General features: G+C 48.0%; 1 protein-coding gene across 2 annotated transcripts in view; it reads left to right on the top strand.

Moving 5' to 3' along the window:
• Positions 1-21,210, top strand: part of UGGT2 (UDP-glucose glycoprotein glucosyltransferase 2) — a 1,923,861-nt gene that overhangs the window by 1,445,048 nt on the left and 457,603 nt on the right. For both annotated transcript variants that reach the window (XM_069639785.1, XM_069639786.1), the window contains one exon: positions 1,908-1,992. In XM_069639785.1, coding sequence (XP_069495886.1) covers positions 1,908-1,992 — 85 coding nt within the window. The remainder of the gene's footprint in view (positions 1-1,907; positions 1,993-21,210) is intronic.

The raw sequence follows: 21,210 nt of genomic DNA, 5'->3' as shown, positions 1-21,210 counted from the left end.
GGTTGATAAGGTGAATAGTGGTATTGCTGGTAGGGGATGGTGACAATTTGAGTGAGAGTAGGTCTGTATTCCCATCAATGGAAGTGTGAATTTGTCTAAGGGGGATGGAATCACTCACAATCATAGCGACTCCACCTCCCCTGGAGGGGTGGGTCTGTCGTTCCATAGTATAGTATATCCTAGGGATGCGGCTAGGGCTAGAGCAGGGTCAGAAGCTTCATGAAGCCAAATGGCTAGTGCGTCGAGGTTGAATTTGGTGATAAGGTCATGTATGTCGAGTGCGTGGGCAGGAAGGGATTGGGCGTTGATCATGGGGCAGATCAAGAGGGTTGTGGGCCAGTGGGCAGGGTGACAGAGCCCTGATCATGGGTGGAGGCTTGAAACTGAGATGCTGGGTGGGGAGGTGGAGGCGGTGTCTGTTGTGTGGGTGGTGTTTGGTTATGTTGGCAACTGCACATTTTTCTGAGGTCCCTGCCAGTGTTGGGAGCAGCTGTCGAGGTGGTAGGTGTCTGAAGTTGATGAGGAGGTTGGTTTAGGGGACGAGTTGCAGCTTTGAGTGTGGTTTTTGGCCTGGACTTCTTTTCTATGGGCTATGCGGTGGTGAATTGTTGGATGTTGTGAGCGAGGTGAGATTCTGCAGGGTGCGGGTTTGGGGGCAGTGTCAGGGTACTGTGTCCTGGCTTGTATATAACATTTCTTTGGGCATTTGGTGGTGATGAGTGGGGCAACATAGTGATTGTTACTTTTCAGAGGGGTTGTTGCTGGAGATGGTGCAGCTTTAGGAAAATCAGCTGAAGAGTGGCTGGTGCGTGATCTGAGGTGTGAGTTCCCGATGAGGGTACCTTGGGCTGTGGTATGGGCATATTTATTACCAAGAGCTAATATGGCTTTAGGATTAAAGTGGGGTGGCGTGCTGCCTGCTGTTCTCTGGGGCACAGTCTTGGAGTTGGGGAAGTCTGAGAACGCTGTGAGAAATATATGAGTGATCTGGGTGCTATAACCCTCGGACTGATAATACTAGAAGCAAGCTGGGCACTTTCACCCGCAGGCTGTGACTTTGAACCAGAAAGCAAATGGATGCTATATCCCAAACAGTGTATTAGATTAGGAAAATCCTAAATGGTTAAGTTGCCCCTAATCAGGTTTACACCCCTTTTCTTAGTTGTGCATTCTAGCTGCTTTCCTTGTAGTTTCTGTTTTTAGGTAGACTATCCCGAAAACAGGGAAATATAAGATGGGAGAGTACCTGTCTCTGTTGAGGTCACCCCACACCCTGGGTTTGCCAACTTGACTCTTATCAGAATAACATTTGCGATTAAGGTGAACCCCTCAAGGCCCTATTGGAGTTCATCCCACCCAACATGTTGTGTTTACCAATAAAGGTGTTGAACTGTGCTTTTTTTTCTTGTGTTCTGTTGGTCACTTCGTGTCATCGTGGGGGTAATTGGTGCCTCCTCTACCCCTGCAAGTATTTGTATGTGATTGTTTGTAAGAGCTAATTTATGTTCATTCATGGCAGTTGTGACCAAAGTAATAGCATCAGATGGTATAATGATTATGTGATGATCTGGACTGGAGTCATTCCAGTGCCATCTGATAGATGTTTAAAGTTTCCAGTTACGTGCTGGAGCTGATCCAGGAAATTAGGGATAATTATGGAGAACATTGCCTAAGGTAAGTAACGTGTTTCTTAGTTTTGAGAATGTTATAATCTTATCCTCAAATGTCACCCATCTGAAGAAAATACATTCAGCTTACACTTTTTCATTTTTATATGTTTGGGCAGTATTGATGTGCGTAAATTAAATATCTGAAGTGGGTGTAGGTATTGTTTTCCTTTTTAATCTTTAGCATAGACATTTGCAAGAGTTTAGAGAGGAGTGTTTAAAACAAGTTTCTTTCCCTAGGATTATGATGCTTTCAGTGCTACGGAATACCAAAACACCAGTCAAATTCTGGTTTTTGAAAAACTACCTCTCGCCTACTTTTCAGGTACGTATGTATTAACCAGTTGTTTTTCTGCCATTGCCTTCATGTTTCATTTGCACAGTTAATCCTGCCCTGTGTACATTTTATTTTTCTGAGCTACAGTTGAATCAAGTTATTTCTTTCACATGTGGTTTTGACATCATTTTATGTCATCTGCATACTCTTAATTCAAGCTCCCTCAATTTCCAACATTCAAAATTGTATTTCTTTGTGGATGATGCCAGAAAACCACCACCCACATCTAAGTTTTAAGTTCTTTGATACACAAGTGTTAATCCTAGTGCAGTTCAATCCTTAATTACTTTTATACCAGCCCACAGTATTCTTTATGCTTATGTCTAGGCTTTAAGACATGATGGCCCAGCAGTAGTCTGATCTCAATAGTCAGATGGCATTACACCCACGTAGAGGAGGCAAGGAATCCTTAAGAGACAAGGGTACCTAAAGGCTGCAAGGATTCACTCTGGACCGTTAAAACATTGCACAAACACCAAATGTCCTAGTAGAGAGACGCTAAAGGGCGCACAAAAAAGATCAAAAGATGATTTTGCAACAAAATACCCCATTACATCATTGTTATTGAGTTTTAAATTAATTTAAAACTATTACTACTTCTACTACATATACTCTTACATCCCGTCCCCTGTCTTCCATACTGCATGGTGGTACCAACGCCTTAATTGCAGTTACACTGCGCGGCCTTCTGGAATCAGGAGAAGGGTTCCCAGGCAGAGCCGGTCAGCATTCTACCGCATGTCGTCACAACCTAGTCTGGTGGAGCACGGACAGCAAGTTAAGGATAGGCAGGCCCCTTCGTCAGCCGGCTCTGCAGTTTACCATCCCCACTGACTCATCCCTAGTGGGATGGGAAGCTACCTTGGACAGTCACAAGGTTCACGGAGAGGGTACTGTCAGGAGCAGGCCGCCCTCATCAACTGGCTTGGGCTGGTGGCCATCTGGCTGGAGCTGGCGGCCATCTGGCTGGCGGCAATTGGAGCCTACTTTTTTTCTCCTTTCAACAAACAGCTGTCAGATACCTTTGATCAGGGTGGGGTGTAGAGGGAAGCATCCTGTCCCTCCCCTGCAGAGCATGTCCTTTGTTCTTGGCTCAGCCACAAGACGAATGTCCAATGAAGTCTCATTGTGCTCCTTGTTGTCAATATGCGGGAACCATTAAGCAGCCATTAGCCTTCCTGTAGCAGTTGAGTGTCAAGCTAAAATGTGAATCTTTCCCAGGCTGGGCTGTCAGATCAGAATTAAATAGTTGATTACCTCCAGACTGGGTTCCTTTGAATTAAAGTCTTCATTTCACACATATAAAATATAAGCACAGTTTATAAGGGAGTTGGACATTTTAAAAGAGTTAGCCCTTCACAGACATGCTTTAAATAGGTGAATTTTGCCATTTTAATCAGGAAACAGAAACACATTTAAACTGGGTATGACAGCTCATTTTCTGATGCAGCTGTCAGTCAGTGAGGCCTGGATTCCTTTGAGCCCCCTGTAGAATCTGTGATTTCAGCAACTTTTCATTTCAATATCTCACTGGGGAACTGACTGAAATTAGCGCCAAAATAGCACTTTGAAGGTTTCCATTGATTAGAAAGCTGTATTTAAGGGCATTTTCGGATTTTAAGCCACTTTTGTGGCCTTGATTCATGTGACGGGTAACAACACCCACTGGAATTCTCTCGCAGGGAGTTCTTGCTTTGACATCAACTTTGCCTGTGTGTGGCAGGGTGTGCAGCTCTTTTGTGGTTTATGAACCATGCACAGTTTTTGCAGATTTAGCGCGCACAGGGGTTAACGCCTCCATGTTTGGCAGATTCTTTCCCATGTAGTGTGGCGCATTGGCATGGGTTGAAATATCCCACATGCGGTTGAGTAGGGCTTCCAGGTAAATTGTGTAAAGAAGGTGAGAGAGCAGGCATCCCTGTTTCGTACCCCGGGACACCCGGATCCCCTGAGACAGCCGGCCATTAATAGCAAGGCAAAGAGTTGGGTCTTGCTAATTGGCCCTCACCATATGCATTAACCTCTCCCCCATGCCCATGGCCTCCATGGTGTGAAAAAGAAAAGACCATTCCATGCTGTCAAAGGCCTTTTCCGCGTCCAAATCCAGAATCGCTGCCGGGTTGTTGGTCAAGTTGGCTTTCTCAATGAGATGACCTATCCTGCGTTATCGGAAGTCTGCCTATGTCTGATAAACCCGGATTGGTGCAGTCCGATCAGTAACCTGTCCAGGCGGGACGCCGTTATCTTGGTATATAGTTTTGCTTCTGTGTTAATTAGGGCTATGGGCCGGTATGACCAGAATAGCATGGGATATTTGTTGGGTTTAGGGAGCAGGACCACTTTGGCATCCTCCATGCAAGGGGCGATTTGTCCGGTCCACCCAAAGGAATTGAACAGGGGCACCAAAATTAGGATCAGGTCTTCACTTAATATTTTATAAAAGCTTCCCAAGTAGCCATTTGGCCTCAAGGCCTTGACAGTTGGCGACAGCAAGATCACAGCTTGCACTTCCTCAGGGGTGATATCCCTGTCCATTTCGTCCCTTTCACCTGGTGTAATGGGGGCATCTCGCCAGATCTTCTTTCTGTACCCTTTCCTCTGGCAAGTCAGATGTGTAGAGACTCGAAGAGAATTCCGTAAAGGTGTCTATGATGCCCTCATTTGGGGAGCTCTCCCCTCCATGCCCTGTTCTAATCATTAGAATGGTCCTAGGTGCCTCTTTCCTCCTCACCTGTCTCGTCAAAAGCCTGGCCACCCTATTGGCCGTAATAGAAAAATGTTGCTGCAGGTATAAGAGGGATTGCAAAGCCTTCCTGGTTTGGAGAAATTCAAGTTGGCCCCTGATCAGCCATATTCTTTTCTAACCACATTACTTGTGTAATTCTCCATTATGACCATTACCTGCTTAAGCTGGTCCTAGAGTTCCTTCTGCATCTGGTCTCTTTACCTATCCCCCTGTGCTTTTTCAGTGATCAGCTTCCCCCTCATGGTGGCCTTGAACGCGTCTCATACAATGTGCTTTTCACTAATCACCAAGTCTTTAATGAGGTGTTCTGGAAGCCTCTGTCTCCAAAGCCCCGGGCCCTCTCTCCCTCCTGTGCAGAGTAAGGCTAATAGGTGTGTGTTCTGATAATTCTATCGCCCCATATCAACTTCTCTCATCTGCCCTAAAAGAGTCTTGGATATCCATACATAGTCGATCCTCGAGAAGGACCTGTGGACCTGGGAATAGGAGGTGTACCCTCTGTCCTCCCCCTTTAATTCTCTACATGAATCAACTAGAGCCAGCCTCCCCATGCCCTCCTATGTCGTTTTAGTCGGGGCCACCTGGTTGTGAGTGATCCTTGCACTTCAATCTTTGTCTGGATCCCATGCTAAATTGAAGTATCCTATGAGAACTATCTTACCCTTCGCAAATAGTTTGAGTTTGTGTTAGAGTCATATACTGTTGCAAGGGTATAGCCCTCTCTGTCCCATTTAACATTTGCCATAATGTACCTGCCCTTGGGCTCTCCCATGATGTCTGTAACGAGCAGCCCTGGCTGAGCGCGAAAGGCCAGGAGCACTCTGCAACTTTAACCCTTTGCATTAGCCCGTATCAACTGGGGATATCCTTTCAGCTTAAGTTTATGTATGTCAGCTTTTTGGATGTGTTTCTTGCAACGCCACCCAATCTGGCATTTCCCTTCCCAAAAATGGCACGACTTTCCTCTTTTTTACCAGGGAGTTAAGCCCCTAACATTGAGAGTGACCAGCTTAAAGTTAGGTATTCCAGTTGCGAGAGACTGGGCTTCAATGATCCCCCTTTTTGTGCAGCTGTCCCCCTATCCCCTTCCTGCCTCGCTCCGCCTCTTTCACCTCCCTCCCACCCCCCTCATATCCCCCTACTCTGGTTGGGCTCAGCCAGTCTCTGGCTCCCCACAATCCAGCATTCTGGGACCTGAGCCCATGTAGTACCCCATAGTGCGGTCCCCCTAGACCTATGATACCCACCAAGACAACCTCGGCCTCCCAAACCCTGGTCCCTCCACCTATCACCTTCTCTCAGGTGGTTAATACCAGCTTTTCTGTCGCCCCCAGGTTCCTTCAGCGTGGTGGATACCTGTAAGTATCCGGGTGGGACCCCTCCACTCCTTCCCCCCTTGTCAGGAGGTTTGCCCAGACCACTCTGGGGCAGTTTGTTTGGAGCCTTTCATCAGAACCTTTGTTCACGGCCACATTTTCCGGTTGAGCGATTCTCTCCCTGGTCTCCGTTCTTGCTGTTGAGACCCCTCCTTCTCCATCATTAGGATCCTCAAACCTTCCTTGTGTGTGGTGACTCAGTGTTGTTTCCCCTCCCATTCAAACAATAAGCCAAAGGCAAAGGTCCATTTATAGTGAACCTCCGCTCATGCTAAAGTGTGCACCACCGGCCCCATCTACCTATGCTTCACCAGGGTGATTTGAGCTAAGTCGTGGATAGTTGGGGCTCCGAGCCATTGTAGTTGATTGTGGCGCTGCCGCCAGAAGGGCCAGATCAATCTCCTTGTGCCCGTATTGATGCACATACTTGGGTCTGGCCCCAGGCTCTCCTCGCTTACGCCCCACTCTATGTATGTAGTCCAGCTCTATTCCCAACCAATCTTCCACCTCCAGCAGGTCTGCAAATGCATGCTGCACCATTGCTCGCAGGTCCATTCCCGCCACCACCCCGGCTAATCCTTTGATCCTAATGTTGTATCTTCTTGATTGGTTCTGTAGGTCCTCACTCTGAATATCTAAGTTCTGAGTGACGCTTGCCAGCTGATCTACCAGCTCGTCAATCTTCCTAGTGTCCTGTATGGGGTTCCCTGCTGTGTCCATGTGCTCTTCCAGTTTCGTTATGTCCCCTTTCACTTGATGCAGCGAGTGAGAGTTCTGTGTGTGTGTCTATATCAGACATAGCTGAGATTGAATGATTTCCAAATTCTTGTTCCCAAAGTCTTGAAAGCACTGGCGGAGAACCTCCTGACTAACTACTTTGTGGGTCCCACCATGTCACACAATGTATTGCTGTATAAGCACCTTGCAAATGCACAATGAAATAAAACAATAAAAAGTCCCTGAGCTCCTCCTGTCCAGAGGGTCCGTGCCCCCCTCCATGGGATATCCCCTTCCTTGCACCAGAGTCTTTGCAAGCTGCCTGCCTCTGATTTTTTTCATCGACATGGTCACCGCCTATGAATCCTTCCCCTTGTTTTTGGACATATGCGTGGCAAGGTCTAGCTGAGTGAGGCCCAGAACACTCCTCCCCACCTGAGCTCCTTGTTGTACACCTCAACATCGCCTGCCCGAGGGCCGTAGATGCCCTTTCACTCTGCCTCTCTCAGGGCCCGCGTCTGCTGGGAGCCGAGTCCTGGTGTTCTCCTCTGCCTCCTCACCGGTGGGCCAACCAAAGTGCTCACCCTCTGGCCCCCAGACGTAGCTCCTCCTGGTCCCCGCTCCTGTAATCAAGCCTTCCCGGGACTGGAGAGGGAGGGGCACCTCCCCCGCACTGCTGCACACCTCGTGAGTCTGGAAGGGCTCTCTGGGCCCCTGCTCTGCTCCTCCCACGTATCTGAGAAGCCAGCGGGGCCAGGGCACCCCCCATTCCTTTTCCCCCAGCGCCTGCCTGGGTCAGAGCCCGCCTGTGCTGCTTTGCAACAAGCAGAGTTTCACCTCCAGTTTACCTTCCCCCAATGACGCCTTCAATGTCCTCCTCTATTGGGCCTCTACTGCCCTCGCCACAACCTTGGGGCCTTCCCGTGGTCTTCCCACTGGGGAATTTGGATGGGGCCCCCCACTGCTCACTTTCTGTCCTGGGGACAGGGCCCCATCCTTCTCAATGTTGGGTGCTCCTGAAGGGGGCCCTGCCACACTAGCCTGTTGATCCAGAAACTGCTCCCCTGATGAGACCTCCTACCTGACTTTCAGCAGCCCTCCAGTGCCGCAGGTCTATGATTAGGACCCCACTCCACCTCATCCCATGCTCTTGCTGTGTCAAGTCTCGCTCCTGGCAGGGGCCAGCAACACCCTCAGCCCTCGTCGCCAACTGGACTGCTCACCTGAGGCCGACTTGCAACAGCCAACCCCCTACTTGCTGGCAATGGGGATTCCTTCGCTCTCCGTCCGGGCACCTCTGTGCCTGCCACTGCGGCCGGCGGGCGTGATGGCGAGCCCGACATGCGCTGGCCGCCGAGGCGCTGTTAGAGCCTTGCGGCTCTGCACTTTGTCTCAGCTCCGACTCAGAGACCTTTTTCCTTATGTTTTTGTTACTTAACCTTTCATTTTGTACACTGCATCTGTCTCTTGTCTTATAAATAGAAACAATTTAAAATGCATAGCTGTCACTTAATACATTTACAGTATAGGCAAACGTAAGGAATGCTTGTTTGGTAACTATTTAAACACATTGCTTAAAGTTGCCAGAAATTCCTATATCGGATGTGATGATGATTAAGGCTGTTCTAGTACTGCTTCATCCCCTAGCAAGCTATTCCCCAGAAAAATACAATTCTTGTATTTGCACTTTCTTAATTTTCTACAAAAAAACTTAAATTGAATGTTTTGATAATTTTTTGTCTGGAATGAACAACTATTATCAAAATAATGGAATTGTTGTTGCACTTTCCTATATTTCTACAAAAAAACTTAAATGAATTGTTTTAGGAGTTGTATTAGTTGAATGAATGTATCAATGCCTGCTATATAGGATGTTTTTTATAAAAATGAATTAATTAAAGACGTTCATGATGATTTTTTTTACCATAATTTAAATAAAACCAAAGGATGATTTGATCTATTACCTTTGCCTTGTCCTTCAGTTGCTCTCCTTATCTTGGCACCATTACTTGTACTCAAAGTTAAAATAAACAGTGTTACGGTTCACATAAATTATAATGCAGTGATTAGTTAACTATAAGGTTACATTGCACGCTGAATCATTAAGGTGTCACACACCACAACAATGGACACTGAATAGAAAGATTATCACAGAGCTGACATACACAAATAACATTGTTTGGCATGCCCTGCCATTCAAAGATGGAACCTGAGAATGTACTGTTTTAGTTGAGATGGAATGCCCCAATGAAAGGGACTCTTCACATCATTCAACAGCTGATAGTTATATGGATAGGGAGCCTTGTTATTGTATTTTTTAACCACAACGTAATGCGGCACAAAAATAGAAAAAAGATCAGGGAGTCAAACAATAAGGAAACCAAAGGTGATTGTAACCACAATATTGATCAATTTCTCCAACCTACACATTTGGACTAACGTCTACAAAATGGTTAACACTCAACAGACATTTCACGGTGATGCCCTTTTTCTACATCACAGAGGAATTGGCCACCAGGGCCCCACTACATATTTATTCATAATTGCTTGCATAGTGCACACCACAAAATAAATTGTTGGTGGACACTTGAGTGGTTACAGGCAGAGGTGTCAGACAAAGGACCGGCCTCCCCAACCTCCTCCTCACCGATACTTTCAGAAGAATTGTCCTTGGAACTGGCGGGGGTCTTCCTGCACAACTGCCGGTCTTCTGAGGACTGTCCCTTCTTTGACTTCCTCTTCTTGTCGTGTAAATAGGGCCTACCTCCCCCAGAGGCCACCTTGACAGGAAGTGTAACCTATCAAAGGTGAACTCTGAGGAGCTAGACCCCCAAAGTACCAGGGAAAAAGCCTCTCGGGCACCAAAAAACCCTGGGTGAATTGTAATGATGAATAAGTGGCTGACTTCACAAGCCTTGTCCTTTAGTCTTGAGGCAATTCCGGGAAACGGGATAATGCAAGCAGAAGTCCAAAAGATAAACAGGATACAGGGAATGGCCCAAAGAGCAAAACTAAGCGTGGTGTAATGACAGGAACGAGGTAGATCCTGAGACAAGGGAGAGAAAGACAGAAACTGAAGAAAGGGTGAAAAACCCGGAAATAGTGTCATGGAAGAAAGGTAAGCAATGGATGGTTAGAGGAGAAAGGAAACACCCCAAATCCAAAAGGAAACAACGAAAACACCTACCGTGAGATGAGACCAAGAGGAAGAAGACAGTAGTTACCGGAGACGCTTACCAAGCGGAACCGGAAACTAAACAGGAGCATTTGAGCAAGGCTCCCGGACGCTAATGGAAGGAGGATGAAAAAGAAATGAAACTAAGAAGTAAAGGAAGAGGAGTACGCAGAGAGCGTCTAGGAATAGAAACTAGGTAAGGGGAAGCAAGTAAACGGCAAAGGGTGGTTCGGAGCGGGATCCAGACACACCGGCAGCAGAACACAGCGATGACGGCGTACGAAAAACATTGACAGATACAACGCACCGAAGAGGGGGCGTGGTCTCGTCTTAAGGTTGCGGCCGCCATGTTGGGTGAGGACTAGACCGGGGGCCATAACCTCCAGGTCCTCCACAAGCTCCACGGGCGAAGTCTGACAAGAGGAAAGGTCCTGATGGATGCAAGAGGTTCAGGAGTCCAGGTTATTCTGAATAAATCTGGAGGGGGTAGAAAGAGGAAATTGTTTCCTTTAGGAATTTTGTAGGAAGGAGGCAAGCGACAGGGTAAGAGAGCATTCACTTGAGGAGAAGGACAAGGATTTCATTGTTTTTCTGGTGGAGTTAACCTGTTGAATCCAGAGAGGCAGTCTGTTCCAGAGGGTGGGTGCGCCAACCAAAAAACCCTCTGTCCTCTCTCTTGGAATTTATTTTTAGTGGGATCATTCAGGAGAGTGTGTTGTGGAGTCTAGGCCTTTTTCGCAGATGTTATGGCAGGATCTTGTCTTTTTTTTTTATAACTCTGTTTATTGCATGTAAACAAAACAGCAGCAAATTACATTAATCAAACATTCGCCAGCAAAGGAGAAAACAAGGCAATATCGACAGCGGCAAGATCACAGCAGGGCCAAGAGGCCATGAAACGGTTGCGAGACAATGAAATACTGGTAACCCAGGTTGCCCCCTACGTCCTTGCGTCGGGGGGGTGGTGAGGAAGGGAGGGAGGGGGAAAAAAAGGGGGGCAGAGGGAGGGGGGCAATGGGGGAGGGTGGGTTTCAGCTAGCATCGAGCCATTTACCCCATATTTTCTCAAATTTACGGGGACAGCCCCGTGCGTTATAGATCCGGCGCTATAACGCCGCGCATCTGTCTAGTTCATTACACCATCTGTTCGGGCACAGTGGGTCTGCAGAGTCCCAGTTGGCCGCTATGAGTCTGTTACCCGCCCCCAGCACAACCGCCAAAAACATTTTTTCATGTTTCGTCAAGTCCACTTCTCCCCAGATGCCCAGGAGTGACATTTTAGGGTCCCTAGGAATTGGCGTCACCTGGACCGTAGAGATCGTATCAATACAGATCCCCCAGAAGACTTGTAACACCCGACAATCCCAGATCATATGGTAAAAGGTAGCCGGCTCGGTTCTACATCTGATGCATGTCTCATCCTCGGACCCCCCCCCCATCTGGCCATATCAGTGCGCGAGTAATAGGAGAGGTGGAGAATTCTCAGTTGTATTAGCCTGAGCTTGGTTTCTATCCCAATTTCTCTAGGGGACATTAATGCATCTATCCAGTGTTCAGGTTCCAGTTCGCCCAAGTCCCTTTCCCACCTTTCTTTGAGCCTATTCAGTTGTGTGGCCTGATAGAGGGTAAAAGGAGTTGAGGGCCTGATAGAGGGTAGAAGTGACCTTGGAGGAGATTCGTTGCGGGAGGACATTGGTCTCAATGGGAGAGCAGGGGGGTATAGTTGTCGCGTCAGGGAACTGGGTGCGGATGGCGTGGGTCAGCTGCGCGTGTCGAAACTGGTCCATGGGTTCCAGGTCGAATTGCGCTTGCATGGTTTCAAAGTTTAGGCGGCGACCCCCCCTGGATCACGTGGGCCAGCGTAGTTATCCCTTTCGCTCCCCAGTGTGCAAAAGAGCCCATCTTCACTATTTCCGGGAGGTGCGCGTTCTGCCATATAGGTTGGGATAAGGTTGGTCTCCCCTTCCAGCCGACCAGTTTGTGTGCGTCCCGCCAGGGTCGGCGGATGTGGTGCGTTATTTTTGGTAGCATCGGGAGTTGGTTGTTAGTGGCGTACAGGATCTGTAGTGGGGGCATTGGGGCCATGGTCTCCATTTCAATACGGATATGTGGTAGTGTGGAGTCTGCGTGTAACCAATCATTTACCACCCCAATCTGTGTCGCCAGATAGTATGTGCGTATGCAGGGTAGGCCAATGTCTCCCTCCCATACTGATCTTTGGAGCGTTTGAAGAGCTGGGTTGTTTCTCCCCCCATAGCAGTATGCAAAGATTCTTATCAATGAGTGCGAAAGTTTCTCGGGGTATAGTGAGCGGGGCATTTTGAAGAACATACAGGAGTCTGGGGAGGGTCATCATTTTGAATAACGCGGCCCTACCTATTAGGGATAGGGGGAGTGATTGCCAGTGGGAGACATCTCTGTGAATCCGCTCAATCACAGGCTGAAGGTTTAGTTGGAGGAGCCCTTCAAGTGTCGGGTCGAGGCGTATGCCCAGGTATTTAAATTCTCTGATACAGACATGATATGGACAGGTCTCTGGGATCTCCGACTCGCCGCCCTGGATCGGGAAGTAAATGGTTTTGGCCTCATTCACCTTTAGACCCGCAAAATTTTGGTATTCCCTGAGGATAAAGGAGACAGTCGGGCATGAGGCCCTTGGGTTGCTAAGGTACACAAGGAGGTCCTCCGCATAGAGCGAGAGTCGGTCCTCACCTCGCCCCGGCCAGGTGAATCCAGACCAGTTATTATTTGCTCTGAGTTCTATTGCTAGTGGCTCGATGGCAAGGAGGAAGAAGAGTGGGGATAATAGGCAACCCTGCCTAGTGCCTCGGCCTAAAAGGAATGGTTTGGAGGACCTACCGTTTACCCTGACCGTGGCTTCTGGGGATACATAGAGGACGTTTGCCCGAGGTTTGTTCGGGCCATGATTGCCCATAAGGCGTCCCATCCCACAGAGTCAAATGCCTTCTCAAAGTCCACTGCCAGGAGGGCCAGTGGAGCCAGTATTTCTGTGGCTCTGCTCAGGGCGATTTGGATTCTGCGTAAGTTCATGCGGGTGGATTTGTTGGGCATGAATCTACATTGGTCCGGGTGGACAAGAGTCTCAATCACCTTCAGTAATCTATTAGCAAGTGTTCTGGCGAGGACCTTGGCAGGATCTTGTCTTGAAGAGAAGTTGGAATTTGGTTCTGAAGACACTTTGAGGTTAAAGAAAGAATCTTAAATGTAATGTGTTCTTTTACAGGGAGCCAGTGGAATTCCTTTAGAAAGGGGATATAGGTAGATGTTTTTTTCCACTTAATTTTTATTGAACATTTGATCATATAACAGTTTAATCAGTAAACCACAAAGAACCCCATCACATTTAATTTTGCCCCTCCATCCCCCGCTCGAGTTTAACCTAGCCCTACTGGGCACTGCGGGATTGCGAAAAACAATAGTTCGGGACTTTAGACCTTGGCTAGGGTGACAAGTAAGGCCCATAGAAAGCAAAACCATAAGAGTGATGAAGAGACTTTCATGGAGACCACCGGATGGGTCAGTTCAAAGGGGGAGGAATAAAAGTCTCAATGTACAACAGTCCTCGTGCAAGAGCGCCACTGTCCAATCCAGCAAGAAATATTTCATCGTGTCATGGGTCAGCGCTATTAATTTCTCGTAGGTGAAGATAGCAGAGAGTTTGGCTAGCCACTCTGATCTGGAGGGAACTAGATTGTTTTTCCACTTCTGGGCCATCCCAGTCTCCCCACTCTGAACATGCCCTGGACTTCCCTGGGGAGACTACTTGAGTCTGATTCTGGGGAGGGGACACCAAACAGGAGTTCGATAGTGTGAAGGGGTAGAGAGAGACCCACTATACCCCAGATCCAGCTCAATAGCTCCGACCAATAAATCTGGATGGAGGGGCACTCCCGCCACATGTGGTACCAAGTCCCCCGCTGACCGCACTCTCTAGGGCAAAGGGAGGAAACACCAGTAGATATTCTAGACAGCCTATCAGGAGGGAGGTGCAATGTGTAGAGGACCTTGTAGTTGTGTTCCATGGCAAATGTGTAGAGGGACCCCGAGAAAAGTGCCCCAAAGAGTTTAGACCAGGTTGCCTCTTCCAACACCTTCCCCAGCTTGTCTTCCCAAAACTGTTTGAATCCCTGCCTGTCCTCAAGTTGGGCTGTGATCAGGACTTTGTATATCCTGGAGAGCGCTCCCCTTCTCGAAGTGGATTCCACAATTACTTCCTCCAGGGGCTTTAGAGGGCGGGTAAAAACTTCACCTCACTGGGGACTGGTCAGGATCCCATTCACACTGACGTAATTAAAGATCGACTTTGGGTGCTCACCCATGTTTTCAGCTAGAGTACCATAGTCAATAAAGGCATTCTGATGGAATAACTGGGTGGAGCGCGACTCAAGCGGCGCTCCATGTACCCTGCAGGATGGGAACAGACCACCAAACCCGGTGGCCCACAACCGCTATAGGGTTTCTTGTGATCCTGACCAACACGCAGGAGACTAGGACAGCTACGAGAACGCTCAGACTCCATTCACTCGACTGGGTCTAATGTGGAGGTGGTGACTGACCTCCACATTCTTCTGACAAGCTGATTGAATCCAAGACAGCCCAAAACAACTTGGTCCTGAAGAAGATGACGAATTAAGAAGTAATTGAAACCGGTCAACCTTTTTTTTTTTTTTTAAATATATTTTTATTCATTTTCAACAAGACAATTTTGATACATGTTAGATTCACAGTAACTTTCGGTGGTTTCTTATCGTTACAATTACTAGGTAAATGTGAAACAGTAGTCAACTCAAAACTTGTGCTTTAAGCCCTTCCCTCCCCTACCACCCTCCTCCCCTCTTCCCCACTCATCTCATTTCACAAGTTCAAAAAAAAATTGTGAACAGAATAAGAATTAACAGTGTCAAATCTTGATACTGCGCTGGTTACCATTAATACCTTTTCCGTCACAGTGTGCAACATGAATATATAGCTCAAGATCAACAAATGACAGACATTATGGGGCTGTGCCTTTAGCTTAGCTCATTGATTCCAATAATGGGTTCATTCGGTTAGTCTGTGGGTTCCCAGTATGCTGTGTAATATTCTAAAAAGGCAATCATATCATATCTATATTTCTATGGGATTCGTGCAGAGCGGCTGTGAGGCTCTCCATTTTGTAAATGGCATGTGCTTTGATTAACCATTCTCTCTTTGAAGGGAATGCAGCGGACTTCCATTAAATGGTCAATCACACTCTAGCCGCCAGTAACAGATTGCGTGCCATGTGTGTCAATGACTCATGCGATTCTTCTTCATTTGACTCTACCCCAAACAACACAAGCACAGGTGTTAGTTCCCTGTAAACCCCATCTATGGCCTGTATCCATCCCAGCACTTCCTTCCAGTACACCTGTATCTTACAGCATTTCCACCATTGGTTCAAGTATTCACACCGTTCTCCACAGCCTCTCCAACAGTAGGGAGATGTGCCCGGAAACATTTTGGACAGCCTTGAGGGAGTGTAACGTCATCTCATCAATAGCCATGCATTATGCATTTTATATTGCATAGAGATAGATGATGCCCATACCGCCTTGCATGTCCCCCTACATATCACTAGCTGAGCTGCTATTGCCAGCTCTGCCTCCCAATTAACTTCTGATGACAGGCTCTGGAGGTGACCTCTTGAGAGCAATGATTTGTACATTCGTGTTATGAGACCTCACGTCATTTGGGGGGTGCTTAGTATTTGTTCAAACGGCGTCAGGGTGCGCTTTAGGGAATCACCCCAACGGGTGTCATTCAGGGCACTTAACTGAAGAAAAAGCATGGTGGGTACTTCTACACCTTGCAGGTCACTCTTTAATTCTTCCAAGGTGACAAATGCACCCTTTTTCCACAGCTGCCCAGCACGGATGAGTCCAGCTTCATACCAAGGCTGAAACCGCTGAACCTCACTCAGCGAGTCTCGGATGGGGGGGAACCAAATGCAGCTAAGGGAGGGAAGGCCAAGATGTTACACCTTGTATGGCCCGAGCTGGGCGCCAGAGGGACCACAACACTTTGAGGATGGGATGTTCTTTAACTCTTTGCGTCCTGGTCGATAATGGGACCCACAGCCATTCTCCCAACCTGACCGGTGCAAAAATGTAATTTTCCTTTGCTACCCACTGTTTTTCAGGATTTTCCCACAAGTGGTTTGGGCGTACCCGAAGTTGTGTCGCTCTATAGTACTCTCCCAGGTCTGGGAAACCCATACCTCCCTCTTCTGTGGGCTGAATTAATATGGAGTACTGGATCCTTGGCTTTTTATCAGCCCATAGGAATCGCAGTAGTGTGTGCTTTACCTCTGCCAGGAAAGACTCTGGAACAATAATAGGGAGGGATTGGAACAAAAATAAAAACCGTGGTAGGATGTTCATTTTTATGGTGGTAAAACACACTGCCCAAGACATGGGCAATTTAAGCCATCTAATGATATCTTTTTGAATAGCTCTCCATAGAGGGATATAGTTGGCCTTGAAGAGGTCTGAGAGAGAGACTGTAATATTTACTCCTAAATACCAGACGGAGTCAGTTGGGGAGAGTGTATTGGAATTGGCTTTATAGAAGGCTGGTGTATATCTTTCTTGCCCTGGTGCCGAGCCCACCTTAAGGGCCGCGATAGCTCCTTGCACTTCTATTGCGGTGATTGGGGCATTGAGCATGTCTAAGTGGTCTTCAGCAATAGGTGAACGGGGAAGGATAGCCAAGTATGCCTCAATTGTTGAGGGGGTAATACTGTTCTCAGCCGTGTACAGCTTCGAATAGTATCTGGAAAAGCCGCCAACAATATCTTGTGGGATCGTGAGAGGGGCACCAGACTCGTTGTTGATTTTAAATACTGCTCTGTCTGCTCCCTGCTTTCGGAGCCTGTTCGCCAACATCGTGTGGGCTTTGTCCCCCTTCTCGAAGAATTTTTGCTTGAGATATTTAAGTTGTGTAAGTGCTTTGCCGTTCCATATATCCCTTAGTTCTTCCCTCATCTTTTTAATTTTGATTACTGTCTCTTCATTATTGGTGGGGTGTTCCATTAAGGTTTGCTCCAACCAAGTGATGCCTTTTCTTGGCTCTTCTTCCCTGAGTAGCCTGAGCCTCTTCTTGGCCGCCCCCTATGATATTAAGATCCCCCTTATCGTGGCCTTTCCAGCTTCCCAGACCATGTTCAACGACATTCCATCTGTATCATTGGTTTCAAAGTAGTCTTTGATGGCTTTGGAGTGGGTTTCTTTAAATATTGGGTCTCTACACAGAAAGTCGTTGCACCTCCACCTACAATCAGGAGTTGGAAGGGGGCCCAAGTCTAAGTCTAGAGTGCATAGGTCGTGGTCAGACCAAACTACTACTTTGATATCTTAGGAACATCCATCCCTTTCATTTTCCGCTCCTAACAAGAGATAATCAATTCTTGGGAAAGTACGGTGTGGTGGTGAAAAAAAGGTAAAGGACCTTCCCTCTGGATGTGTTGTGGGCCAGGTGTCTATTAAGTGGTGCTCCCTAAGCTGACTAAGGAATCTGTTTCCTTGGAGACTGCTTGGGGGGGGGAGTGTTTTGTTGTACCAGGTGCCAATCACACTCTTAGTCTGCCGCTACACTAAATTCCCCCCCATAGATCAGTGTGCCTTCCCACCAATTTTCTAGAAAATCAAACAGGGGTTCAAGAGCAGAGTGTGATGGGACTTGTTCTCAATTTACCCCTGAGTGCCACATATCTCCCTTGAGTGTCTTTATGTACATGTTCTATTTGGACCCCCAAGGATTTTCTTAACGGAATGCCCACTATGCCCTTCTGAGGGCTGGATGCCCAGATCGCTTCCCCGATCCCTCTTCCTAAGATCTCCTCTCTCCCCTACTAGTGTATTTTGACTCTTGTATAAAAAGGACGTCAAGTTTGGATTGTTCAAACTGTCGCGCTAGCATTGACCTTTTCTGTGGGGAGTTTGCCTTTCACATTTAGGGAACCAAAGACCATGCCATCAGAGCGAGCCATACCTACTAGAGAGAATAACAATTACTGCACCATTGCCTCATGAGTTGCTAGGTTTTTGACCCCTTCCCTTTGTGGTGAGGTGGTAGATTAGTCGCAGTGTTGCAGGGTGTGTGTGCAGAGTCTAAATGTGGATTAGACAGACTGTCTTGAATGGATGACTGGAACCCCCCACCCCCCTGTTTCCCCCTAAACAAGATGCTACCGAGAGCATTCTCACTTGAAAAAAGAAAAAAAGAGATGCCCTAGATCAAAAAGGGCCACTCTGGCAGGACCCCTCTCCGGGCCTTAACTGGAACTGTAACATTTGTGCAAGGAGGAAACAACATGTATATGAATAAGGAGCAGTGTGTGGTGAACACCTGGATGTTAACACAACTTCCGATTCAATCCATTAAACAGCTGGCAGACTGCACCAGATCTTTCTAACTGCTTGATGTTATGGAGTTCTGTCTCCTCCTGAATCAGCCACTGCAAAGAGAGGTGCGGACCCCCTAAGGAGTATTTAGACGTTTGTATTTCCATTTTAATTGTGCTCGGCCTCATCTTGGAGGCTTGTTGGCCAATTCTCGGTGTGGGCCTGTAGACTCTCTCCGACTGTCAGTGCCTGAACCTGTTGCAGGGCTTTGGAGGTGGCAGTGGGCCTGCTCTGCTTCTTCCACTGAGGTTATCCTGAAATTCTATCCGTTGTACTTCAATGTATGGCAAAAGGGATGGCCCCATCGGTACCTCACCCTTTTCCTGCAGCCAACCTGTGAGGGAACGACATCCTCTTCTTTTCGCCAGTGTCATTGCTGAAAGGTCTTGGTAGAACCTTACTTTCGACCCTCGAAATTCTATTGTATCTCTTTCTCTTGCCTTCTGCAGAATGTCTTGTCTCTGTGCATAATAATGACATTTGATGAGGACCGGGCGGGGACCTTTTGGCGGGCCGCCTGCCCTGTGCACTCTATCAAACTCGAGCACGGGGGAATTTGTGTCACTGTAAAGGGTCAAGATTAAGGATTTTACTTTGCTTTCCAAGCCAGAGGGGGTCTCACCATGTTCTTCCTCCAAACCTATTATGCGAATGCTGGATCGCCGCTCTCAATGTTCTAGGTCATCGACCTTGGATTCCATGTCACATTCTTTTTGTTCTAGGTCTAGGAGTCTGGCTTCATATTGCATGGTGACGATCTCTGCCGATTGCTGGTTACTCTCGACTGCTTCTAAGCGATCTTCCACTTTCGCCATCTTTATTTGTAAATCAGAGACTGTTTCTGTGAGGCTATTTTTCATTGACCTGATTTCACAGAGAAGGCGAATGTCTGATTTGGTTGCAATATCGCAATCATTGTCTGCGATGTCCGAAGAGCTTTGGATTTTTTCTGCTTCAATAGTTGTATTTGTGCGGCTAAACGTCCGCAAGGCAGCCAGGATGCGCAGGTCCAGCCTTGTCTCTGGCAGAGCCTATAGACTCCTGTTAATGCGACAAAAAGCAGTAGGCTAGGGGGTTGCGCTTCTCTTGTCTTGTGTTGCTGTGCTCACTCTTCACTGGGGGGGCTTAGACTCTGCTACGCCACTACTTTGATGATTTGCAGTATGGTGTGATTGCACCAATGCCACTACTTTCTTCGCCTTTGCCCCCTGCGGCCCCACTTCCTGTTAGCTGTACCCCCTTCCTTGATCCCCCCGCTGGACTTCCCAGAGCGGGTGCAGTTAACTGTAATATGGCCTTTGTGATATTATATGGATTGTCTCCCTTGTGGGGTACTGTGGGTGGCTCTGGCACCTCTACTGGGGCGTTGATGGCAGCTGTTAGCCCTTGTAGTTTCACGTCTGTAAAATAGCTGGTGGTAAGGAATTGCCAATGGTCGCCAGGGTCGGGGGTAGGGCTGCAGGCAATTTTCAGGTATTCGGCATGGGTCCTGGACACCGGGCTCTTGTGGCCATGTCTGCGTTTCCCTGTTTAACATGAATTATTTCCCCTGATTTCAGAAGTCGATCCTCCTCAGATCTGACGAGGAGCCGGTGTTGCCTGGGCCACGGGGTCTGGATGTGGACATAGAAATATGTGAGAGGATAGGCTCTTTGTCCTTGATCCCGAGGAATTGTGATTTAAAAAGAAAAAAAGCCGTCTTGCACTGATTTTACCAAAAGTCAGTGCTTTGCTGGGGACCTACTGCTGCGCCTCCCCCCGTCGTGCTGGAAGTCACTGAGGGTCGGGGGAGCAGACCCACCATGAATGCGGGGGCCGATACACCTGGGTGTGGGCGATGGTGCGACTCGGCTCACACAATGCCGGGCCCAGGTAATAGAGCGGAGGAGGGGCTCGCCCTGACGCATAACCCGCTGCAGAAGGGGAGCTCAGAGCGGCTCCCGCAACGGAGGCTCCAGGTGTACCCCAGCGGAGGGCTACCTGGGCAACGCTCTTGTCGCTGCTAATTGCCTACCTCCGCTGGGCTGCCCGCAACAACGCTTGCATCCTCAGGCGGCGCTCCTCCCGGCAGGCGAGATGAGGGCGATGATGAGCCGATACCGAATCCGGGATCTCTAGTTCCTGCTCTAATGTTCCGCCACGAGGCGGATCAATCCTTCGCTCACCGTCCGTCCCCCACTGCGCTCGCCGCTGCAGTCGTATGGATTTCTCTGATGTTTGATTCACCGTAATCTCAAAAGTACGTAGTATGTGCCGCGGGCGCCATTTTCCTTCTCCAGCCTTCACTCTTTACTTGCGCGGCACCGGGGGACCCAGCAGCAATGCAGATTTCTACGTTTCCTAATTCCTTTTTCGATTCCTAATGCCGTTGCCTCTGCTGGTGCACAATCGCCTTCTGGTGCTGCTCGCCTCTTAGTCGGTCATTTCTCCTCGCACAGCCCAAAAAGCTGCCATATTTTAGGCTCGAAGAGGGAGACAGTGGTTTATGCGACCATCATGTCTGAGCCCCCTGGTGGTCTCCCACCGGTCAACCTTTTTAATATAAAATACCCCAAAGAATACGGTGGATACAGACCAGAAGTGATGGTTATGTAATGGAGAACCTCGTTCTCCCAAACTTTTCAAAAACTCGCAATGCTGCTCAAGAACTGTATATCCAGTATTGATCACCAGCAATAGAAGTCCACCTCGCGTTTAGGGTCTGACCACACAGCCCTTTTCTTTGAGATGTTTTCTATTTCCAAAATA

This window comes from Ambystoma mexicanum, chromosome 7q (genome assembly GCF_040938575.1).
Source record: "Ambystoma mexicanum isolate Mex_15411 chromosome 7q, UKY_AmexF1_1, whole genome shotgun sequence".
In the NCBI taxonomy this organism is placed as follows: Eukaryota; Metazoa; Chordata; class Amphibia; order Caudata; family Ambystomatidae; genus Ambystoma; species Ambystoma mexicanum.
The sequence above is the reverse complement of the archived record's forward strand: the minus strand, read 5'-3'. Positions and strand labels throughout refer to the sequence as shown.